The 24030-nt window shown below is 28.9% G+C and overlaps 1 protein-coding gene across 4 annotated transcripts in view; it reads right to left on the bottom strand.

Annotated features, from left to right (window-relative positions):
• Positions 1-744: 744 nt before the first annotated feature.
• Positions 745-24030, bottom strand: part of neur (E3 ubiquitin-protein ligase neur) — a 251961-nt gene continuing 228675 nt past the window's right edge. For 2 of the 4 annotated variants that reach the window (XM_075366304.1, XM_075366300.1), the window contains exons 2-9: positions 10029-10201; positions 9069-9183; positions 7415-7661; positions 6386-6686; positions 5512-5710; positions 5161-5310; positions 1930-2186; positions 746-1278 (exon numbers count right to left, since the gene is read on the bottom strand). In XM_075366304.1, coding sequence (XP_075222419.1) covers positions 1021-1278; positions 1930-2186; positions 5161-5310; positions 5512-5710; positions 6386-6686; positions 7415-7661; positions 9069-9183; positions 10029-10201 — 1700 coding nt within the window. In that variant the 3' untranslated portion in view covers positions 746-1020. Of the gene's footprint in view, positions 1279-1929; positions 2187-5160; positions 5311-5511; positions 5711-6385; positions 6687-7414; positions 7662-9068; positions 9184-10028; positions 10202-20559; positions 20655-24030 lie in introns of those variants that run through there. The other 2 variants (XM_075366302.1, XM_075366303.1) reach the window with 2 other exon arrangements.

Here is a 24030-nt window from a genome sequence, read left to right as displayed (position 1 = left end):
ACTACCTACAAAGCTAAATTGCAAGTAATTAATGTGTACCTTTGGTTTCACACTTTTATAACCATTTTTTTTAAAGTTAAAAGAAAAACAACAGTGGTGTCACTGGTGATACGTTAATCATTTTTCCTTGTAGTTTTAAAATTGTTATATTTTTGTTAATCCAAGTTTTAGTCATTGTTATTTTTTCTTAATAATATTAATTATTTATTAACATGATAAATTCAAATCAAATATGTATAATATTAATGCAAGGAAAAAATAATTTACTTCAATGAGGGTAAAAGGAGCAACTTTTTTTTTATAAATCACAACAGAAAAATTCATTCATGATGGAATATAATAGAAAAACAAATGCATATTCAAAGGATTTATACTGTTATTTACCAAACTATTTTTTTTTCAGCGATTATTTATTTATAACCATTAAAAAGAAGAAATAATAATTATTAAAGATATATGAATAAAACATTTTTTGAATCTTTTTACAGTTGCTATTTTAATAGAAAGTTAATTATTATTAATTCATAGATTAACATTTTATTTATTATATTTATTTATTTTTTACATATGATAAAATACATTTTTTTTTGTAAAATTATTAACTTCTACCTATCTTTATAATAAAAAAACCAGACAAGTCATAATTTTTATTCTTTAAATGTACTTTACTGTATACTTTTATTTATTTTTTACCTACAGTTGTTATTGTATATATATATATATATATATATATATATATATATATATATATATGATGAACTATTATATATAATAGATTTAAATCGAATAGGACATTAAAAATCATTCATTTATAATTATCCTAATAAAACTTTTTCACAACTATTGTCTTTTTCTAAGATTAAATCAATATTTCATCTCAAACATACATACGTATCGATGGATCTAAAATTACGGTAAAGGTCGAGGTATAAGCAGCGAATTATATCAAATAATGTCGTTAACTAATTAAACCACAGACGGCAAATCGTATAAAAAAAATAATAAATCAAAAATTTATTATCAGGATTTATATGTACGAATAACATCTCTGATAACTGCACGACATAATGGGCAGTGTCCACCGCCTTTCCCTCTCCACTGTTGAACTGCACATTCATAACACATACACATATGTCCGCACATATATAAAACAGAGTCAATCGCCCTCTCATAGCAAATTGAACATTCACTTCCTGCTGGAGCACTAACTGATGTTTCAGCCCATTCTCGCATACTTGGCGTTGAATCTATTGTCGAGTAAGATGTAGCACTGACAGGCTATAATTAAAAAAAAATAAAAAAAATATTTACATACATTGAAACATAAAAATTTATGGAAAAAATCAATCAGTTATTACTATATTAAAAATAATTATTTGTACATTATATAAATATAGGTACAATATAATTTACACTACATGTAGGTATAATATATAATTTTCTATTATATTATGTAAATATAGGTCATATCTGTATTCATTAAATAAAGCCGTATTAAGGTTTTTCACAATTTTAACGAGGGTTGATGATGAAATAATTCTTGTAGTTACATCTAAATCAAACATCTAGTTTGCATACAGGAATATAGCTAAACTTACAGGATGTGAACCAGTTACAATACTCTGTGATCAACACAACAGTTACTTACCAGGCAGCAAGTCAAACAACCCATTTAAAAATTAATTCTAAAAGCTAAATTATGAAAAGATTATAACAAAAAATATTGTAAGCGATAATACTTTGTAACTTTAAAAACAATATAAAACAATTCTTTCAATGACGTTCACAAAAAAAAAAATGATAATAATAAGAAGTAAAAAACTCCAATCCTGTAACTTCTTTCTTAATTTAATCTACTGAAATCTGTACATTAATCTGACAGAAAAAACTCTTAAAAAAACATTTTAAAGAATAATAAATAAAACAAACCTCAATATATGTATGACTATAAGTTGATAGTAATGTAGCAGATGTAGCTGGTGCTGTCTCTTGAGGATGATGCGTCGGAGGAGGCAGATTGACAACAAAAACAGTACCACCTCCAATACTACTACCTAACTGAACAACTTCTGGAGTAGTTGAAGGACAACATCTAGTTTCAGGTAAAGCAACTCTAAGTCCACGACTGACCAACTGATTTGGTGTTCTTATAAGATCATCTCGTGTCGGTGGAGGAGAAGTGATACCTAAAAATAAAAATTTTAAATTAAAATTTTGTTATCATAGGTACTACTAAAATAATACTACAAATAAAGTTAAATAAATACATGGTAATCTCTTACAAAAATGAATCATTTTTTTTTAATTTAAAGATTTATTATGTTATATTAGGAATCAGTTGTGTCTACCAAACAAACTAATTAGGTGGTGGACAGGAGCTAATATAAAAGAATGCAACAGTTTTTCAATCATAATTATTGAATTATTATTATTACAATGAGAATAAAAATATATAAATTTGGAAATAATAAAAAGCTTGGAAGTATCATTGACCACGCACTGTTCTGTATTTAGGAACAATCATTAATTACTATATAATAGATATTAACACAATAAATTAATTTATAAAATAAGAAGTTCTGTAATATACTATCTCCTCTACTAAATACAAAATATCTTATCATTAATTTATCAGCTAACTGCACATTTATATGGTATTATCTATTTAATTAATTTAATTACTAAACAAGTGTACATGAAAGAACCACAAAAAATTATTTACCTCATTTAAGAACCTAAACAAGTTATCAAAAATAACAACCACCACAGACTTAGGAATACAAATACTCTGCCAGGTTTTGAAACAAATTTGTGGTTGATTAGATTAAGGTTTGAAAGTGATCCTATAATTTCACACTATTGCACTTTAATGAAATTAATTAATTGATATAAGCATTATTAATTCAATACTAGCCAGAGTGAAATCTGAATGGTTCTTTTAAGTCAATCTGGTGTTTTATAAAATTATATTAATTACTTCCATATATGGTTTATGGCATATAAGAGGAACCAAAATACCATTCCAGATACCACTCCATCAGAAATTAAACATAGATTCATATGTAACAAGTTATACATAGTTCACAGCAACAATAATCTTAATTAAAGTTAGCAATCCCAATTTAAATTATGTAAACATGATCAAAATTTAAAATCTAATAATGTGTTAAACAAAGATGGTACACCAATATATAATACGAAAGGTAAAGTTGATAGATGGGTGGAATATATTGAAGAGTTATATGGAGGAAATGAATTAGAAAATGGTGTTATAGAGGAAGAAGAGGAAGTTGAGGAGGATGAAATGGGAGAAACAATACTGAGATCTGAATTTAAGAGAGCATTAAAAGATTTAAATGGCAGAAAGGCTCCTGGAATAGACAGAATACCTGTAGAATTACTGCGCAGTGCAGGTGAGGAAGCGATTGATAGATTATACAAACTGGTGTGTAATATTTATGAAAATGAGGAATTTCCGTCAGACTTCAAAAAAAGTGTTATAGTAATGATGCCAAAGAAAGCAGGGGCAGATAAATGTGAAGAATATAGAACAATTAGTTTAACTAGTCATGCATCAAAAATCTTAACTAGAATTCTATACAGAAGAATTGAGAGGAGAGTGGAGGAAGTGTTAGGAGAAGACCAATTTGGTTTCAGGAAAAGTATAGGGACAAGGGAAGCAATTTTAGGCCTCAGCCTAATAGTAGAAGGAAGATTAAAGAGAAATAAACCAACATACTTGGCGTTTATAGACCTAGAAAAGGCATTCGATAACGTAGACTGGAATAAAATGTTCAGCATTTTAAAAAAATTAGGGTTCAAATACAGAGATAGAAGAACAATTGCTAACATGTACAGGAACCAAACAGCAACAGTAACAATTGAAGAACATAAGAAAGAAGCCGTAATAAGAAAGGGAGTCCGACAAGGATGTTCCCTATCTCCGTTACTTTTTAATCTTTACATGGAACTAGCAGTTAATGATGTTAAAGAACAATTTACATTCGGAGTAACAGTACAAGGTGAAAAGATAAAGATGCTACGATTTGCTGATGATATAGTAATTCTAGCCGAAAGTAAAAAGGACTTAGAAGAAACAATGAACGGCATAGATGAACTATCGCATGAAAATAAACAAGAACAAAACAAAAGTAATGAAATGTAGTAGAAATAACAAAGATGGACCACTGAATGTGAAAATAGGAGGAGAAAAGATTATGGAGGTAGAAGAATTTTGTTATTTGGGAAGTAGAATTACTAAAGATGGATGAAGCAGGAGCGATATAAAATGCCGAATAGCACAAGCTAAACGAGCCTTCAGTAAGAAATATAATTTGTTTGCATCAAAAATTAATTTAAATGCAAGGAAAAGATTTTTGAAAGTGTATGTTTGGAGTGTCGCTTTATATGGAAGTGAAACTTGGACAATCGGAGTATCTGAGAAGAAAAGATTAGAAGCTTTTGAAATGTGGTGCTATAGGAGAATGTTAAAAATCAGATGGGTGGATAAAGTGACAAATGAAGAGTTATTGCGGCAAATAGATGAAGAAAGAAGCATTTGGAAAAATATAGTTAAAAGAAGAGACAGACTTATAGACCACATACTAAGGCATCCTGGAATAGTCGCTTTAATATTGGAAGGACACCTGGTAGAAGGGAAAAATTGTGTAGGCAGGCCACGTTTGGAATATGTAAAACAAATTGTTAGGGATGTAGGATGTAGAGGGTATACTGAAATGAAACGACTAGCACTAGATAGGGAATCTTGGAGAGCTGCATCAAACCAGTCAAATAACTGAACACAAAAAAAAAAAGATCAAAATTATCTTAAAAAATCTACCATCATAATTCTTCAAATACTTCCTCCACAGAACAACCATTCTTTCTGTTTAAAATTTAGGTAATAATAATTTGTTATAACACCTATTCTAAAAAAAAATCATTACAATAGTTCTTTCTATCACAAAAGGTAAGATCTTCGTGATTAGAACACAATATAATTTCAAAAAATTAAAACAACATAAAATGAATAAATCAGAATGAATGAATATAAATCAGTTATTTAATAACAATTTATTATTATTAAAATTAAATTAAATTATTATTTAAAATTTAGAAAATATTAATTTAAAGTGAAGAAAATAAAATAACATAATTTACCAGAACGATGTGTTTCCACCATTGTGCTGCCAAGCATTCTTATTTTGCGTGTTGAACCATATACATCAAGGAATGCCCATAATGTTAGTGATTGATCAACGTGCATTAAAATGGTAGGAGGACTTCCATTTTTACTCATTTGAACTTCACCTGTTAAAAAAAAATGTACATTTTAATGACCTATCCAAAAATGAGCGATTAAAATACAAACTATCACCTCATAATAAATATAAATTATCAAGAAATCTGTGTTTGATTGTGTTTGTGTGCACAAGTGTGCAGAGAACAACTTCTGTAAAACTATCATAATATAAAATTAAGAACTTCATAACAATATAATATTGTACATACCATTATGAGTAATACAGAAGGCTAACTCATCACCACGTTGAGGACAGCTGGCAACATCTTTACTCACAACCCAGTATTCAGGACGGTCAAGTAATAAATCAGAATCATCAGGTAGATCATTCGGTTGCAATGTTGCTGGATCACACGATGTTAATCCTAATGCTAATGCACCAAGGTACACTGAATCAGTTGCCAAAACCTGATTAAACAAAACAAAGTTCATCAGTAAAACGTAAACCTCAGTTTTAAAAAAAATAAACTTAATAAAAATCTAACAAACAGGAGATAGTTGTAATTAAAATCCTATGACATCACTAAAAAGGTAAACCACTTATACAGTTGTACTCCATAGATAATTTTCACATAGTACTTAAAAAAGGTCAGAAAATCTGATAAAACAATAAAAGTAGACAATCATGATTTAAGTTTATAAAAGCTTTTAGTGTAAATGTTATAGATAAATTCAGTCTACTTAATAGATCAACAGAAATTTTAGATTTTATTTTTAATATAAATATTTTGTAAGATCTAAAATTAAACATAAAAAGAAATACTTTACAGAAAAATAACTGAAAGTAATAATAAATCAAACAAAAATGAATTGTCAATACAAGAAGAGGCTATACTATCCCAGCCATTATAAATATATTAAATATTAGAGAAATAACAAATCGATGTGAAAATCTAAACAGCAAGCATAGAATAAGAATATATAAAAAAAATTCATAATTCCATCTGAATCATTCAAAATTTTATTTAAGATGCATTCTGAATTAGAACCATCACACAGTAATAAAATTATATAAAACTCTTAATTTTATAATAACTAAATATAAAAGTCAATGACAATTTTCTAAGTAAATACAATACTTACTTGTATAAGTATTCTTTCTCCAAGCTGTATAGGTCTAGCAGTAAACACATAACCTTGGCAAAATTCAGAATCGCAACGTGTAGCTATACAGCGATCATTACTCAGTCTAACATTACGGCCACGTGTTCTATGGAAAAGTAAAGGTGTAAAATGAATTCCTGGTTGCTGATATCTTAAATCAGGTGGAGATACATCAACTGGTTCTTCTCTTGAACTATTATGCATACTTAACGCTGCCATTGAAGGAACTATTAATCTATCAACATCTGGACTTGAATCTGATACACCATTAGATATTGACCTATAAAACAAACAAAACAGGATGTTTTATTATTTTTTTAAAAACTTTATATTTACAACAAAAAGCAGAACAGAACAAATAACAGAAAAATTGTATCTCAGTATCAGAAACTAAATCTATCAATAAACTAATTCTATTAATTAATGAAATAAGGATTCGTAAATAATTAATAAATTGTAAGAAGTTAATTTGTTGCTATTTATTTCTAATACTGACAAGTTTTCTGCACTGTTTATTATTCTTAATACAATCAACATAATGATGACCAATCATTACATTCTGCTGATAGAATGTAATTTTTTTAACTATTTCTTACCATATATATGTAAACTTATATGCTATGTAAGCAGTACCTAGATGTGATAATACTTGTATATATATGATTACATTTGTTAAGTTACAAATATTACATGAATAAATAAATCATATAGAGAACCATACAGCAATGCCATATTGTGTTTATTTTAATAATAAGATGGATGAAAATTTAATTTATTATTTTAAAAAAATAATTAATTAGAAAATGGTAATTTTTTTCCTGTATTTAAAATGACACTGGCTGCTACAATCATTCCCAAAAAAATACTAACAGCATTTAATGAACACAAACATACTGATTTATATTCTTACTTCATTTAAAACTAATCCTGAGGATTTTATTTTGCACTTTCAAAAATACATTAAAACTTTTCATATTAATAATAATTAAAATATAATTTTTTACTCACCTTCTAGAATTATTTAACTGATGTCTAGCGTCAAGTAACTCAATAGCAGTGGAATTACCATAAACATCAATCATCGCCCATAACTGGTTACGCGTCTCAACACCACTGAAGAAAACTCCCTTTTCTTCTCCATTGATACCAAAATGTACATCACCAGCTGATGTCACATAATAGAATAGGACGGTATCTCTTTCACAAAACCTTTCTGCTAATGCCTTTGCCCAATATCCAGGTTTATTAGTAAGATCTTTAAAAAAAAATATATAGCATGATTAAATAGTTTCAGTAACAATTAGTAGAATATTTTCATTTAAAAACTTTATATCACAGACTTTTTTGAACTCATTTAAATAAAAATAAAAAAAAAACTAAGAAAATGTAAAACTACACTTTGGATAAGTGTGGAAGATCACACTTTGAAACATTTTGCTGTAAGTTAAATATTATGAACGCCATTCTCAATGTGTTCACAGAATAATGAGTATATGTTGTTGTTGGCTTACTTAGTTGATGTAATTTCACAATTAAATGACTTGAATGTGAATTTATAAGGACGTGATAAAAAACATTTTATTAATGACATATAAAGTCCATGCTTTCATTAAGACACTTGCTGGATTATTCGCCTTCAAAGCAAAAATTTTGATATGCTTCCACTCACTTCTGAAAATATTGAGAAAAATTTGGATGAAGAAGACACTATTATTCACCAGAGATTTAGAAGGTTAATAATAATAATAATAATAAATAATAATTTAGAAGGTGCATTTACATGTGCTAAAAATTCAGTTTGCGGAGTATTTCCTGGAAGATAAAAATGATTTCTCGAAGAGATGTGTACTGAATCCATTTAGAAAAAAGGTTTTTGCAGCTGCTAAGTTAACAGTTGAGATTTACTATCAGCTCATTGAGGAATTTGCCAATGGAACGTAACAACTACAATTCACATCTGAAGATTTTAGATACATTTTGGATTGCCGTCAAGTGAATATGGAAATTTAGTCACAGAAGTATTGAAAATATTAATTCCTTTTTCCATGTCTTAACTCTGTGAAAAGGGTTTTTCGTCTATGGTTGTGCTAAAAACTAAATATAGGAATCGTCTTCTATCCCTTGAAAACGATTTGTTTTTGTGCGTTTCTAGCGTAGATCCACTTATGGAGAAATTTTTAAATGGAAAATAAACTTAACCACCTCATTAATTTATTTTCTTTAATGTGTACTTATAAATATATGTAAAATGTTCATAATAAATGATTTTTTTTTAATAAATGATTTCATTATTGTTTACATGTAAAGTTACAAGCTAATTTTGTGATCCCCCTTTCATATTACTATCACCTCCAAGTTGAGAAACAGTGATTTATATTATCCATAAACAGTTTTACTTGAATTCAGATTTTACATGTTGATGTTTACTTCAGACAGATAATTACCATAAACAATATTACAAACAAAATGCTGATGCAATAATTTTTTTAAGACTCATAAAACAAAGACATTTTATTTAAGATTCTTAAATTCAGTACAAATATAACTTTCATGATAATATCAAACCACCTAAACCATCAATGAAATTGGAAATTTAATCTTGTTAGTAATTTGATACAATAACACAAACACTGGGGAAAAAAATAATCTCAACTTAACATACCTGGACATGCATATTTAGGAAGTCCATATCGTAAATTATTTGGGTCATTACACGTGAATCCAAATCTAATCACACCACTCCAATTATTTGACACCTCAAGGAACTTAACGTAAACCTAAACAAAGAACATTAAAAATAAAAATCAATTTATATAAAATAAGATAGATGAATAAAAACTAACCAAGATTTTTTTTTTTAATTTTGTCAGGTTTAAAATTTTACATGATCTGAGTTCAAGCCAGCATGAACCAGGTTGGTTTCTATCTTCTTTTATTTTATTCTAATTGGTATGAAAGGATTTTTGGTAATCTAATAGATTATTTGCTAATTTGGCTAAAAAGAAAATTTCAAACAAATTCATTTTACCCATAAATAAAATATTATTTTGAATCATAACAAATACATTTATTCTGCTCACATAAATTGGAGCACGATTATAATAAGGCTATAATTATATTATAGTTATAATCGCAGCACCGGTATAATAAAAAAAATTTAAGCCAAACATGAAAATTATAAAAATATAATTCTGCAATGTACACTATTTGATGAAAGAATTCATAACTAAACAACTAAGATATTTAATTAAAATATTATAATTTTCTTTTACGTAAATTAATGTTGTCTGCTTCTTGATCATGTGCGATCTGTTAAGTAGCAAACATGAATGATATGACTAGTTACAAGAGTTAACAATAGAAAGCAGATATTAATTAATAACTATTTAGTAAACAAATCTTGAATAAAATAGATGTAGAACATAATAACATGTACATCGCTGCTGAATAATTTTTATTTGTGACATCAGTGCATGACAATATAAACATTACATTTATTTATTTACGAATTCACCAGAAAAGTTTAGAGCAGAGATCAGAACATAATGATCTACAAAGATTATATAAATAATTTTAATAAATAATAATATTGAACAATATTACTTAACAAAAGAAGTCTTACCTTTTCTGAAACTTTGACAGGTCTATTAGTGAATGTAACTCCTTTACAGAAACTTTCAGCACGTTTTGCGACAACACCATCTCTTAATACTCTAATATTGTCCCCATGTACTTGATGAAATAATAAAGGTGGTAAGTTATTTGTTCCACCACTACCTCCGCTTGATCTAGGAGCTGTAAAAAAAAAATGAAAATAATTAAAAAAATGTCAAAAATAAATTACTGCATTAAAATATATAGGTTGTTTATAAACAATTTACAAATTTGTTAAGGTTTGCTGATATAACAATATATACAGCTCAGTGAAGAAAAAATTGACAGTACTTAGCTTCCCTTATCACTTTCCCTGATAAGCTTGGCATGGGATTATATATTCTTAAAAATATGAATATGGCATTTCTGGAGGGTAACTGCTATCTGATGCCAAACTAATTACTGCTACAATTTCTGTTTAATTTTAGCAGAGCTTATCCAATATTTTTAGTTTAATTTTAAAAGAAATCATTTTGTAAGATAAATTAGTTTAGTTTTTTAGAAAAGTTATCAGTTATATGACTGGTTTTCATACATAAGGCTTATATTTATGCTTTAAGGAAGACATTTTTATTGGAGCTGAACTCGTAACATTTTTTGAGTAAAGATTCAAAATTTATATATAATGCATTCTTTGTAAACAGATAAATACAATATCATTTAAATTGTATGAATAAGAACGGATTTTTCAATTTTACTACAAATTTAATTAAAATCCAATGCTTAAAAAAAATTGGTTGGATTCCCTTAAATCATAAATCCTTTAAAACCTCAACATAAAATATCTCTCACAGTATTTTATTTCCTTTGCTATTAAATAAGTATTTTATTTTGATCGGTAATAAATAAATTATAAATTAATAAATATTAGTAATATTTAGAGTAATATTTTAGTAATAAATACAGAGTAATATTATTCCTGTAAAAGAAACTCTTTAAATTGCATTTTAAATAAATTAGTGAAAAACTTTTTAAAATAGTAACATAAATATAATTAGACCCTTTCTCTAATGCCGAAACATTATGATGAGTTGAACGAAAATAGTTCCGTTGTCTGACTTGGTTTGGTAGTAATTGATATTATGTTAAAAAAAAAAGCGAGTTTAATTTTTAGTAAAGAAATTGTATATTCTTAAAAACGTTCTACAAGATTCATACTTCTGCGCGCCAAACAATGATCTGACAACCCTTTTTTTAACTCCTTCTGACTTTTTGACGGAGATCCAAGAGATGTAATTATACTTTACAAGGAAATATATAAAGAATACTAAAAAAATAACTTTCAATAGTAAAAAATACAACCCAAGTTAAGGTTTACAAATCCGATTAATGTTTGATATTAAATCAGTTTATTTTTACAAATTTGAAAAGATAATAACAAAAGTGTAAATTTCCTTCTTATTAAGTTAATTTACTTAGCACATTATGAATGATTAAAAAAGAATACTAAGTTTTTCTGAGACTTGAATTATATAACCTGAATGTAGAATTCTTAGCCTCAAATTATGTATTAAATATTTTAGAATGCTGTAAAAAATACAATGTAATTCAATTTAATAACTGTCCTAATATTTCAACAGGTAATGAATATATAAGCATAGAATATTTAACGAATATTAAGGCCAGCTGTTGCTATACTACAGGATATGTTTAACGAATAAAGTTAAGGTTTAAGGTACTGTAAAGGAAAGGGACGTTCAGGGGTCGAACAGCTGTGTATTTGTCATTCCCTTCAAAATAAATGCAACTTTACTATTTAAAAAAAAAAAAAAATTACATATAGATATATAAAATCAAGCTATTTTTAAAACATGTATTCTATCAAAATGAAAACAGATTAAAACAAAATACATCAAAATTCATGAATGAATAAAAAAAAGACATTACATCTCTCCGAATTTAAACTGAAGCACTCTACTTACTACGATATATAAATGCATAGTTTTCAATTTCACTGAAAAATTAATGACCATTTTTATAAGTAATAACCGCCTCGTAATCCGACCCAACAATAAAAATCCGGATATTTTCAATTTTTCACAAATAAATAAATAGGTTTATTAAATAGTTACAGGGAACATACATTACACGTACACAATCCTATTATTATAATGGGATGTAAGAGGTCAAACTCATTAATTGGAGAAAAAATTACCTACAGTAGCAGGTAAATGAAAAAAAAACCTACATGGTTTAGCGGCCGATTAATAGCATTACAACAAGGTTCTCACCTATCACTTGCAACAAAATATTGTTTAATTATTTGAATTTCATTACAGATGCTTTTTTTCTTTTTCCTTTTAGAGCCTCCAGGAATTACCGTTCACATATTACTTCAGAGGATGATATGTATGAGTGTAAATGAAATGTAGTCTTGCACAGTCTCAGTTCGACCATTCCTGAGATGTGTGGTTAATTGAAACCTAACCACCAAAGAACACCGGTAATCACGAACTAGTATTCAAATCCGTATAAAAATAACTGAATTTATTAGGATTTGAACGCTGGAACTCTCGACTTCCAAATCAGCCGATTTGGGAAGACGCGTTCATCATTAGACCAACCCGGTGGGTTCAGTACAGATGCTGCCCCGTTGTAAAGTGTTGCAACGAGGCAGTGTAAGTGTGACAAAATTCAGCGTACGAAAAAAAGGAATAACGTTATCAAATTAGGAACAACACATTTTATCCCTAAGGATGCACCAAGAGAACGACTGATGAAGGCACTAACAGATCTGAAACTGACTTCGGACCCAACTGTCACGATCTTCGAACCCAAAAGTTTTTATAAACAGCATTGCACTTATATTCTTCCGATATATATTCAAAGTAAAGTTATATGAATTGGAAACTTAATTGTTTTAATATTACAAAATCACAAAAATTAAATTAAAAAAACATATATTTGTATTTAAAATTGATTTTTACTAAAAGAATGTAATATTCTTTTAATTTTCCTTTCTAAAGAGCATTCACAACGAAGAGAAAAATTACTTAAAAAATGATTAATCGACATGGGACGTAGAACATGACCTCGAGAAGCATCCGCCGGAACCGGAAACTGTTCCAAAGTTCCATATTACAACGTAGGTAGTATTCACAGCATTTGAATTCTGTACTGCTAAGTGCAGTGCAATATTTGATATGAAAATCAGAATTTAACATTATAAAAAATAAGATATACGATAAAATAAAAAATTATTGGAATTAAACTTAGTTTAAATTTATCAAAAGGAACAAATTGAAATAGAAATTGCAAAATTTTAATTTAATTTAAAAAAATATGTCACAAAATACAATCGTCATTAACGAATCAAAATATGATTACAAAGAATTTCATTAGCAACAACCTCATGCGTATACATTTCAGCGAGAAATTTTACTCGCTCGATAAGTTTTTTCCACTAAAAGTTAGAACTTCGAACATAGAATATGAAATAAAATTTCATATTCTGAGCACATGGAATTTGTATCCAAAACCTTCCACCAAAGTAAGAAAGATGACAAACTAACATTCCGTCACGGAGATCGACGGAAAACATGCTCGGGCTGAGCAGGTTAAAACATGAGCATAGAAACGTTAAAATAAGGCACTAAAAAAATTACTGTAATAAATTAACAGTGCAAAGCCTTGTTTCCAGAAACTAGATTAAAAATCCTATTCCTTAGTTAATGCATAAGACAGAAGCTAGCAAATCCTGACCCCCGTAGAGGAAGACACCCTCGGCCGACCCCTGCATTCCTAGCCCTTATGGGCTTTACCGGAGTTTATCTCGAAACCTCTCCTTTTGACATTTCAGTCCAGACTCGGCGAAGGCCGCCGATGCGAATGCCACGAGTGACATTCCCATCGGTGAACTCAAAACAAAACACATCTTACAGAGTCTTAAATAAGACTGAAAGAACTTAACTAATATTACTAAACAAAAATTATACCTAAACTAGGTATAATACCTTATACCTTCGTTACTTATAACTTACATATGCCTTTTTTTCCTTGTTTAACCTCCAAGACCACCGTTTGGTATTGCTTCAGAGGATGAGACGAACGATTTGTAGCGAATGTGAAAATGCCATGCCTGACCGGGATTCGAAACCGGGACCTCCGGATGTAAGGCGGAGACGCGCTACCACTCGCGTCACGGAGGCCAGCTACGTATACCTTCCGAACTAGGTTATAAATACTTAACTGAACTACCTACTCATAGGAGGTAAAAGTGAGTTCAACACGCAACACGAAACGTAAAAGCATTACATGTAACAATAACAACACAGTAACATTGAAACAAAACAAAAACATATCACAAGAGAAATCCAAGCAGGGCTCTAGATCCCCTCAGATTTTCTTTTGCTAAATACACTACAAAACTCTTCACTATTGTTCATTCGGCCTGGCTCCATTAGTTTACACGGAGATCCAACGCCGACTCGATAAGATCAAGCCGACAGATGGTCTACGTGCGCATTAACACGTACTTCGAGCATTCATAAAGAACATGGTAGGTGTCATCCAATTGTCCACACTGAGGACACATACCAGAATCCACCAGGCCGAATTTCTGCAGTCTGTCCCTAAAACCATCGCGGCCGGAAAGAAATTGCGTCACATATTTATTAGGGTGTACCCAAGAGGAGTCCTGCAAACCAACATCTGAAAAGAGATCATGAGTATAACACCCGCATTCCGTCCCATCCCATCTGGCCTGCCACAAGGCATTGCCATGTTGTTCAACTTCTCGAACTTTATCCGAAGTCGACTCACCAGCTTCTTAGCAACATACCGCTGCTGCTACTCAGACGCAATCAGGTCTATCGGTTTCACACCTGCAATCACCATAATTGCCTCCCGTGAAATAGTACGGTAACTATCCGTTACCGTTAACAATATTAGATGTTGAGCTTTTAATAATATGTTCCCGATAGTTTTATATTTTAGCCTATCCGCCCAAACAGGCGCCGCATATAGCACAATAGCCTCGTACACGCTTTATACAGGATGCTCATGGTCTTAAAATTAAGACCTGCGGTACAGCAATTTGCTTTCAGATAATTTTATTTATTTTCACCGGATGGATATCTAACAGCTTCTAAAGGGTACTCAGACTCCGTCTTCGATATCAACCTTAAGGAAAATGTACGAATTAATTATTCTTTTTTTTTTAAATAAGTGTTATTTTATTTTATTAGTAATCTCAACAAAAATAAAATCTCAATAATATAACCGCAAATAGATTAAATACAATGAGATGAATACCTATTAAAAAATTTGAAATATAAGGTAAGAGTAGTTTAAAAAATCGTAATTAAACACGAAGACAAAGACGAATAATTAAAAGAAAAACAATAAATATAATAGAACCGCCAAAACAGTTAATTATACTAAAACCTAATCATGAATATAAGAGAAAGTATGTATATTCCTTATTTTATTCTGAAAAAAGGTAAAATTAAAAATAAATGGAAGAGTTATTTTAAATGCAGAGGTTCAGAACCTATATTTTTAATAATTTTGTTCGAAATCCCTTGGCTTCGTATTAGATGATTTAAAACAACGATCTGATCTCGTTTTAAAAACAACAGACAAAAACTTTAAGAGATAAATAAAAATACCATTAAAATAAAAATGAAATAAGAAACGACAAAAAGAGAGAAAAATGTGTGAGGGGAGGTAAGATAACCAAAGAATATAATTTTACGAAGAATAATACTTTTTCCCTGCGAACAGATCTGAATCACTGGAGATTTATCACATAAAAGGTAGCGATCATTTAAAATATATTTTTAAAATCCTAGATTAACTTTTACTGAAAAGATATAACGAACATCTTAAACAAGAAAAATATCAGTAATATATACAATATAATTATTTTCTTTCATTTGACGTAAAATGTAAATTTAATATTTTTTGCTTAATAATAAAAAAAAAAAAAAAAAAAAAAAACAGTAAAAGAGAATAAAATCAACTACTAGTTATTTAAACAGTAAATATTTTTTTTTTAAATAAGAGATTAATTTACACAACGATAAATAAAACAAAGAGATTAGAAAATTAAGGCTATTATGATAAAAATAAATCGGAAACGGATATTATATAATACACAGAGCTCTAAAGATTATAAAAGAGGCAACAAAAAACCCATTTATATAATTAAAAGTAAACCCATTAAATAGTTTTATGAATTAAATTCTATTTAATGACTAGCATAAAGTATAAAACAATCATAAAAACAATAATTTATTGTTATTATACTTTGTTCCTTTTTTTATTATTATTATCATCACGATAATAACAATAATAGAAGGAATTAAAAATAATTATTCTGAATAGATATGAGACAACATTATTTAATTTTAAAAATACCAACTGTGTTACAGATACGTACTGCATAATAAATACCAAGAATTCCTTTAAGATGAGTACTGGGAAACGGATTGAAAATAGTAACAGGAATACCCCACGATGTTTCATTATAAGCTAAAGTGATTTAAGAACAAATAAATTTAAAAAAATTAAAATTCCAAAATGCTATTATAAAAATATCCCGAATCTGTAAATTTCTAAATAACAAGAACATCAACAATCATAAAAAAAATTATGAAAAATACTACACAAATAAAATTTATACGCGTTAGGTTATCAAAAAAGGAAATTGTAATTAAAAATAATAACCATTTAAGAACTACATTAATCGTCAGCTATAAGAAACGTGTTTTTTATAACAGATACGGATAAAAACATCTATAACATGATAATTAATTTTACGCGGTATTATATATACGTCACTACTTACGTAATTCTACTTCATAGCATAACTTATACAACTAACAATAAACGGCCGTAATAATTAATTTTTTATTGCAATAATTACGTCAAGATATCAAAAATTAAAAGCTAAAATATAAAAAGGCATTATTTTAAGACTTTACCGCAGAAGTAAATAGAAACAAAAATATCCATAGAAAATATTTGAAAACAAGAAAACGTTCAAAATTTTTTACAAAATTTTATTTAAAATCTCTTTTTTTCTTTCCTGTTTAGGTTCCGGGAATCACGGTCAGGTATTATTTCAGAGGATGATATATATATATATATATATATATATATATATATATATATATATATATATATATATATATATATATATATATATGTGTGTGTGTAAGTGAAATGTAGTTTTGTACAGTCTCAGGTCGACCATTTCTGAGATGTGTGGTTAATTACAACCCAACCACCGAAGAAGGATCTATAAAAGTAACTGCCTTTATTACGACTTGAACGTTAGAACTCTCGATTTCGAAATCATCTGATTTGGGAAGACGTGTTCACCACTAGACAACCCGGTGGGTATTTAAAATCTAATATAAGATAGCCGTTTCGATCGTTAAATAGTCATAATCAGTATAGTATACAGTTTTAAATCTACGAAAATCGATGTATACGGTTTTTGAGCGCAATTTATCTTCCAATCTTGTTATATAGAACCGTTTATTATAGCATAGCTCTTTAAAGAAAATAAGTAATATTAATTGACAAATAAATTGTACTTACTAATTGCTAAAAAACGTGTATGATTTATTAGTAATTAATATTTATTTTTTATTTATACTATTTCCTTAACTCTAACCAATAATGATTGTATAACAATCGAAACACGCCTACCTTTCTTTTTTTCTGTTTAAACTCCGGAACCATCGTAAGATATTACTTCAGAGGATGAATGAGGATATGTATAAATGTAAATGAACATCTTGTACAGTCTTAGGTCGACCATTCCTGTGATGTGTTGTTAATTGAAACTCAACCGCCAATGAACACCGGTATCTACGATCTTGTAATCAAATCCGTATAAAAAAGTAACTGCCTTTCATAGGATTTGAATCTTAGAACTTTCAACTTTGAAATCAGCTGATTTACGATGACGAGTTTACCAATAGAAATCCGAAACGTCTACCTATGTTAAAAAAATTTAACTAACTATTTTTAAGCGTTTTCTTGTTTTCCAATACATCTTAAAAACAATTTAGCGAAGCTCTTTTTATTTTTGTTCAGCTACGTAATAATATTTTTGTTGTTATAAAACCGCATCCTAGTGATAAAAAGTAATTATTAACATCTCCAGTTTTTTGTTAGATTATTACTAAGGAATAATTTTCATAAATAAGCAATCGGTTACCAAACTTAAGTTTAAAACAATCTCAATTTCCTTCTCTTACATTAATACACTATCTAATTATTTTACCGTTAAGATCACTGATACTTATTCAAATGTTACTTCTGAATTATGAGGAAACGGATAAACTGTAATATAAGATCATATTTTAAATATATTGACCTCATATTAAGATAAAAAAGAAGAAACTAGTCTCTAATTAACGTAAACTCGGTAATTTAAGTATTTATCTCTGGAAGGAGATAATCCCTATAGTGTTGAATAATGTATATCTGCAGAAAAATAAATATAATAAAAATTATTTAAACTAGATCTCAAGTTAATGTTTTAACCGGTTGTAGTATAGTTAAGAAATGTTGAAAACCTTTAATATGCTTTGCACCAAAAGGCTGATAGGGGCCTATCAGCCGTTTATCTCGAGTCGTTTATTAGGGAGGAATATCTCTGAGAAGTTTTCTTTTGAAAACTAATGTAAAAAACAGATGAATATATACGTGTAGAAATTAGAAGACAGATTAATAAAAATAACCAACCGGGTTGATCTACTGGTGAACGCGTCTTCGCAAATCAGTTGATTTGGAAGTCGAGAGTTCCAGCGTTCAAGCCTAGTACAGGCAGTTAGTTACTTTTATACGGATTTGAATACTAGATCGTGGATACCGGTGTTCTTTGGTAGTTGGGTTTCAATTAACCGCAAGTCTCAGAAACGGTCGAACTGAGACTGTACAAGACTACAGTTCATTTACATTCATACATATCATCCTCATTCATCCTCTGAAGTAATACCTGAACGGTAATTCCCGGAAGCTAAACAGGATAAAGAATAACAGATTAATAGAAAGGCCTTTTAGGATTCCTTTAAAAAACTAAATTTGATATAACATTAAGAATGGGAAAACAAAAAAAATTCCGGAATAAAAAATTATTAATTTAATGGAAGACCATCACGATTTATTGTGAAATTTTGAAAATATGAACTATTGCAGCGAATTTTATGTAGATTCATCACGAAGGTCTATTTAAAAAAAAAAAACGATTCTTCCTACTTTTACTGTTTTTTAAATAAAAACACCAATAAATATTTACATCTCATTTGAGTGCATTTTTTTACTTATCAATCCACAATATGCTCAATACAAACAATATGATATAAAAAAAAAACTGAACATTTGTATAAATATTATGTTTCTTTTTTTGAAGCCCAAAATGTATTTAAATAAATGAAGTCCCGATAAATGATGAATGAAGTCCCGAAGTGATGACGAATGTGATTAACTGATCGAAATTAACATTAATAAAAACTAATCGAACAATTAAATTTGTACAGATAAAAAATTAAATAATGCATTAAAGGCTACTGATAATAGATCTAAAGTACACTTACGAAAGGGCAAAAATTATTTGTAAAAGAGAAAAAAGTATGGGAACGAAACTACATACAGTAAACAGAAAAAAGAAACTGGAAGCATAACCTAAATTCACATAACATATTTTTCCCATAGTAAATATGTAAGATACCTACCACACGTTCACGTATACGACGATATATGCTATGCATAACAACATCGTACGTTCGGTGTAATGTGCTAATATTTAGTATGCCAACTGTGTACATAAAAACGATTACACGTGTATCTGTCTCACATTCACACACACATACATACATACACACACAAAGAGGGATGGGGTGAATAGTTAACAACAAACACGTTACACGCCTTTATTATCAATAAAGTAATCCACACAAATTTTACAAAACGTTAAGATAATTCTTTTTTAATTACACTAAATTACTACAGAAAATTATTTAGTCATCACGGAGTTGAGTAACAGAAATCAGTTTTAAAACAGATTATACTGTGTTGATTAACTACAAAAATTAAGCTTTTTTTTTAAAGAAAATCAGGAAGAAATGTCACACACTTATTCCGTAAGCGTATATATGTATATATATTGCGTGAACTGTTTCAGTCGCATTAACACATCATAATAAAAACTTGAACTGACAGCAGAACATAATTTTATACGAGGGGGCAAACCGTTTTGTATTTATATTTACACGTTCTCGTAACAAGCAAGAATATTCTATCTATAATTTATATTGCTGAGAACATGATAACATCGACATGAAACAGATGTTCTTATATGAATACTATAAAAGTTAAAAAAACCAGTACTGACGTTCCGTCTTAACACAAAATGTAATATCAATTAAAATTAGTAACCGACAAGAAATACCAGTGATAGAAAAAGTAACTATTTAAATAATAAAGTGAATAAGGCAGATCAAATTATTATTTGATTTATTAAATAAATAAATAATACTCACGCAAAGCAGTTTGACGTAAAATATTTAAAATTTCATCCTTATTAACTTTAAAAACAACAACCATAATCACAAAAATAATAACTCATAAACAATAATTTATTGTATTAAAATAGATATTATTTAATCAATGATAATTTTTTTCTTCTTTAAAACAAAACAATATGAATATATATTAAATCCACAAAAAACACATTTCACAACTTCCGAATACGTATCCCAAGATAAGTCTATCGGGACAATGGCCTGACAAACCGCCGATACTATGAAATCTGAATACGTAGTGAAGCCGTTGAAAAGACTTCCAGACGTGTACTGAAGTAAAACTGTATAACGTAAGCCGAGTTATACGGAAGTAAGTTCTGAGGCCGCAGACGTTGACGTATAGTATTAAAAGCCATAACCGCCAAACAAACTGTACAGTAATATAGGAAAGAAGGTAATGATGTGGATAAAGAGGGAGAAGAATGAAAGACAGAGACAGAATGCGGCCGAACCGCGAGGAGAACAAGGACGTCGACGTATATATCTTACAACACATAACAGCTGATACACGCATTACACACACGCTCTAAATTGATATGCGTGTGTGTGTGTGTGTGTGTGTGTGTGTTTGTATATATATATATATATATATATATATATGTATATAAATATATCAAGTAAACGCATCACCTATACAACAGACGAGTCATTGGACAAAATCTTGAGTCACAATTAGATTTCGTCACAGAAACTTAAAACTAAAACCATGTGTATTTCTTAAAATTTTAACCTCATCATCCTTTTTTTTTTGTTTAACTCGGGACCACCGTTAGGTATTGCTTGAGGATGAGCAAAATTGAATGAATTGTAGCGTGTGTGAAAATACCATGCCTGACTGGGATTCGAACCAGGGACCTCCGAATGAAAGAACTTCATCATGCTATGACAAAAAAGTATACGTAACCTAACTTTTTTTTTGCGCGGGAAAAATAACGCCGCATTTAATTAGTATTATACGCAAACATAAGATAAACGTAAATTTACACTATTTTTTTATTATAGCATTACGACAAACTGTATCATAACAAATCAATATATCACTATTTTAAGTTGTATATAAGTAAATTCTAAAAGGCATTTTTTTAATATTCCAATCCTTATAATTACTTTAGAAAGGTAATGTAATTAAAAAAAAAAAACTGTAGCATGATTTTTAATTCTAAGCACCCTCTGAATTGGTATCATAATGAAACTTCGTTTAAATATTACTGATAAGGGAAAAATCCCAAAGAAATTATTTCGTATATTATATTATTATATAATAAAATGAATATATTCATACTTCATAGTTCTATATAAAAAATAAATTTGTAATCGGTCGGTACAAAATCTCGCGTATATTACACAGAATAGATTAAATTTGTCACTACATATATTTTAAACCATCCGTTTGTGGAACAAACATACTTTTGTATAGATTTTTTAATCTTTTTGTTTTTCATACATAAATGAATGACAAATAAGATACAGATAAGAATTGAAATATTCTTTACAGAAACTACTGAAATGGCTAAATCGAAACTACCTTCTAACCCATAATTTTTTAAGTATTCTCTCTTCTAGGTACAGATACTGATTTGATAATCCGAATTCTGCGATTCTGTTTAAAGATAAAGAACCGATTTAAAAAATCAGGATAGAAGTAAGAAAAACATCTTTTAAACTAAGATATGTTGAGCTTGACCTGGTTTTTATTAAAGGGTAATGTAACAAAATATGTACATTCCACGATTGAAAAGACGATCACCAAGTAAACAATATTGAAATCTGATTAGCTGCTAAAAAATACAAAAACTAAGTACCAAGATAACCGCACATTGTAAGTAACTTTGAAAGAGTTAAATAGTATCTTTCTTTTTTCATCCGAAAAATTATAAGGTAGAATTTTACCTAAGTTATCGACGTAACATTTACTAGATTGACAGAATATTTTAACAAGATTTCAAGTTATTTATTAATTAGTTAAAATAAATACAACCGATGTAGTATCAAAGAGTAAATATATATTCTAAATATCTGAAATAGAAAAGGAGGGGTGAAAAAGAAATAGGAAACGAGAGAGAGAGAGAGAGAGAGAGTGTGTGTGTGTGTGTGATGGAGTGAGAGAATGAAACGAGGTGTGACATACACTTATCATAAACGTTAAAATGATAAACGTTATTAAACAACTTGCTGCTGTTCTATTTGCACTTAATTGACATTTCAACAGATATTTAACATAATGTCAGTATTATTTATACTGCTTGAAAACGACTAACAGCAATTCAACAAGCTGAAATAGAGATTTGAATCGGAGAACAACTCAAAAACAATACATCATCAACTAAATGAACAATACAGAATAACAAGAATTGTATGAAATATTATATCAAATTTATATTAAAAATATAATAAAATAACGATTTAAATATCAGGTTTATATATATTTTACACAGTTTACCGTTAACTTTTAACGAAAATAAAGAAATAAAACCAAATTAAATTAAAAAAAACACTTTAAATTGCCATCATAATGAGACTTGGTTCAAACATTGATAGAGAAAAATCCCAAAAACTAATCATGTTTTGAGCTAGGTAGATAGAAAAATTTAAATTAAAAAAGTTAATCCTTTTCGGTTCTCTCCTTTACAAAAGAAACCCCTATAAATATAAGAAGTATACCAGGTTAGCAGTTTAAAATCAAACGAAAATCGGCATGAAATGCAGTTATTTGAGATCACTTTCAAAGCTGCTACCGTCGCAGCTATTTATTACTAGCGCCACTACTGTTAGTGAACGTTAGTACTCTAGTCTATCAGTGTCAGTTACAAACTATTGTTTATATTTTAGTGAAGTAAAATTTCGTTCTTTGAAATGTTGCTTTTTTAAAACGTCTTATTTGATCGAGAAGACTAATATAGTGGAAGCTTATGGTTATTCTGGATCCTTTCAAGAAACGTGTTTAGTATTCTCGCGAAAATTTCCGAATTCCGGTACTCCAGTAAAGAATAGCATCAACATGTTTCGGTTAAAAAATGGTTTGCAACGAGATCGGTTTTAAATGCAAAACGAAATAGGCGATCTTCCGTTAGGACTTCAGAGGACAGAGTCGATATTCAAAGAATTTCTATCGGTCTAAAAATAATACACATCTTGCCGTAAGATCTTTAACGGTTTAAATTTGTAACCGTGTTTAAAAACTTAAGAGACCAGACAAACCTAAGCTTCATAATTATTGCGATTGGGTTCTCAAAAACATTATCGATGTACAGATAGTCCAGATGCCGCATTTCATGTCAACGAGGAACGGTTTCATTTATCTGGGCATGTTAATTCGCACAACACGAGGTATCGGATGACTGAAAAATTTCACAGATGTTCAAGCGTCCAATTTACATGAAAAAACTGGTATATGGTGGGCTGTTTTTGGTAATCGTTTAATGGAGCCCA

Source organism: Lycorma delicatula, chromosome 5 (genome assembly GCF_047948215.1).
Source record: "Lycorma delicatula isolate Av1 chromosome 5, ASM4794821v1, whole genome shotgun sequence".
In the NCBI taxonomy this organism is placed as follows: domain Eukaryota; kingdom Metazoa; phylum Arthropoda; class Insecta; order Hemiptera; family Fulgoridae; genus Lycorma; species Lycorma delicatula.
This window is presented reverse-complemented; position numbering and strand designations above follow the sequence as displayed.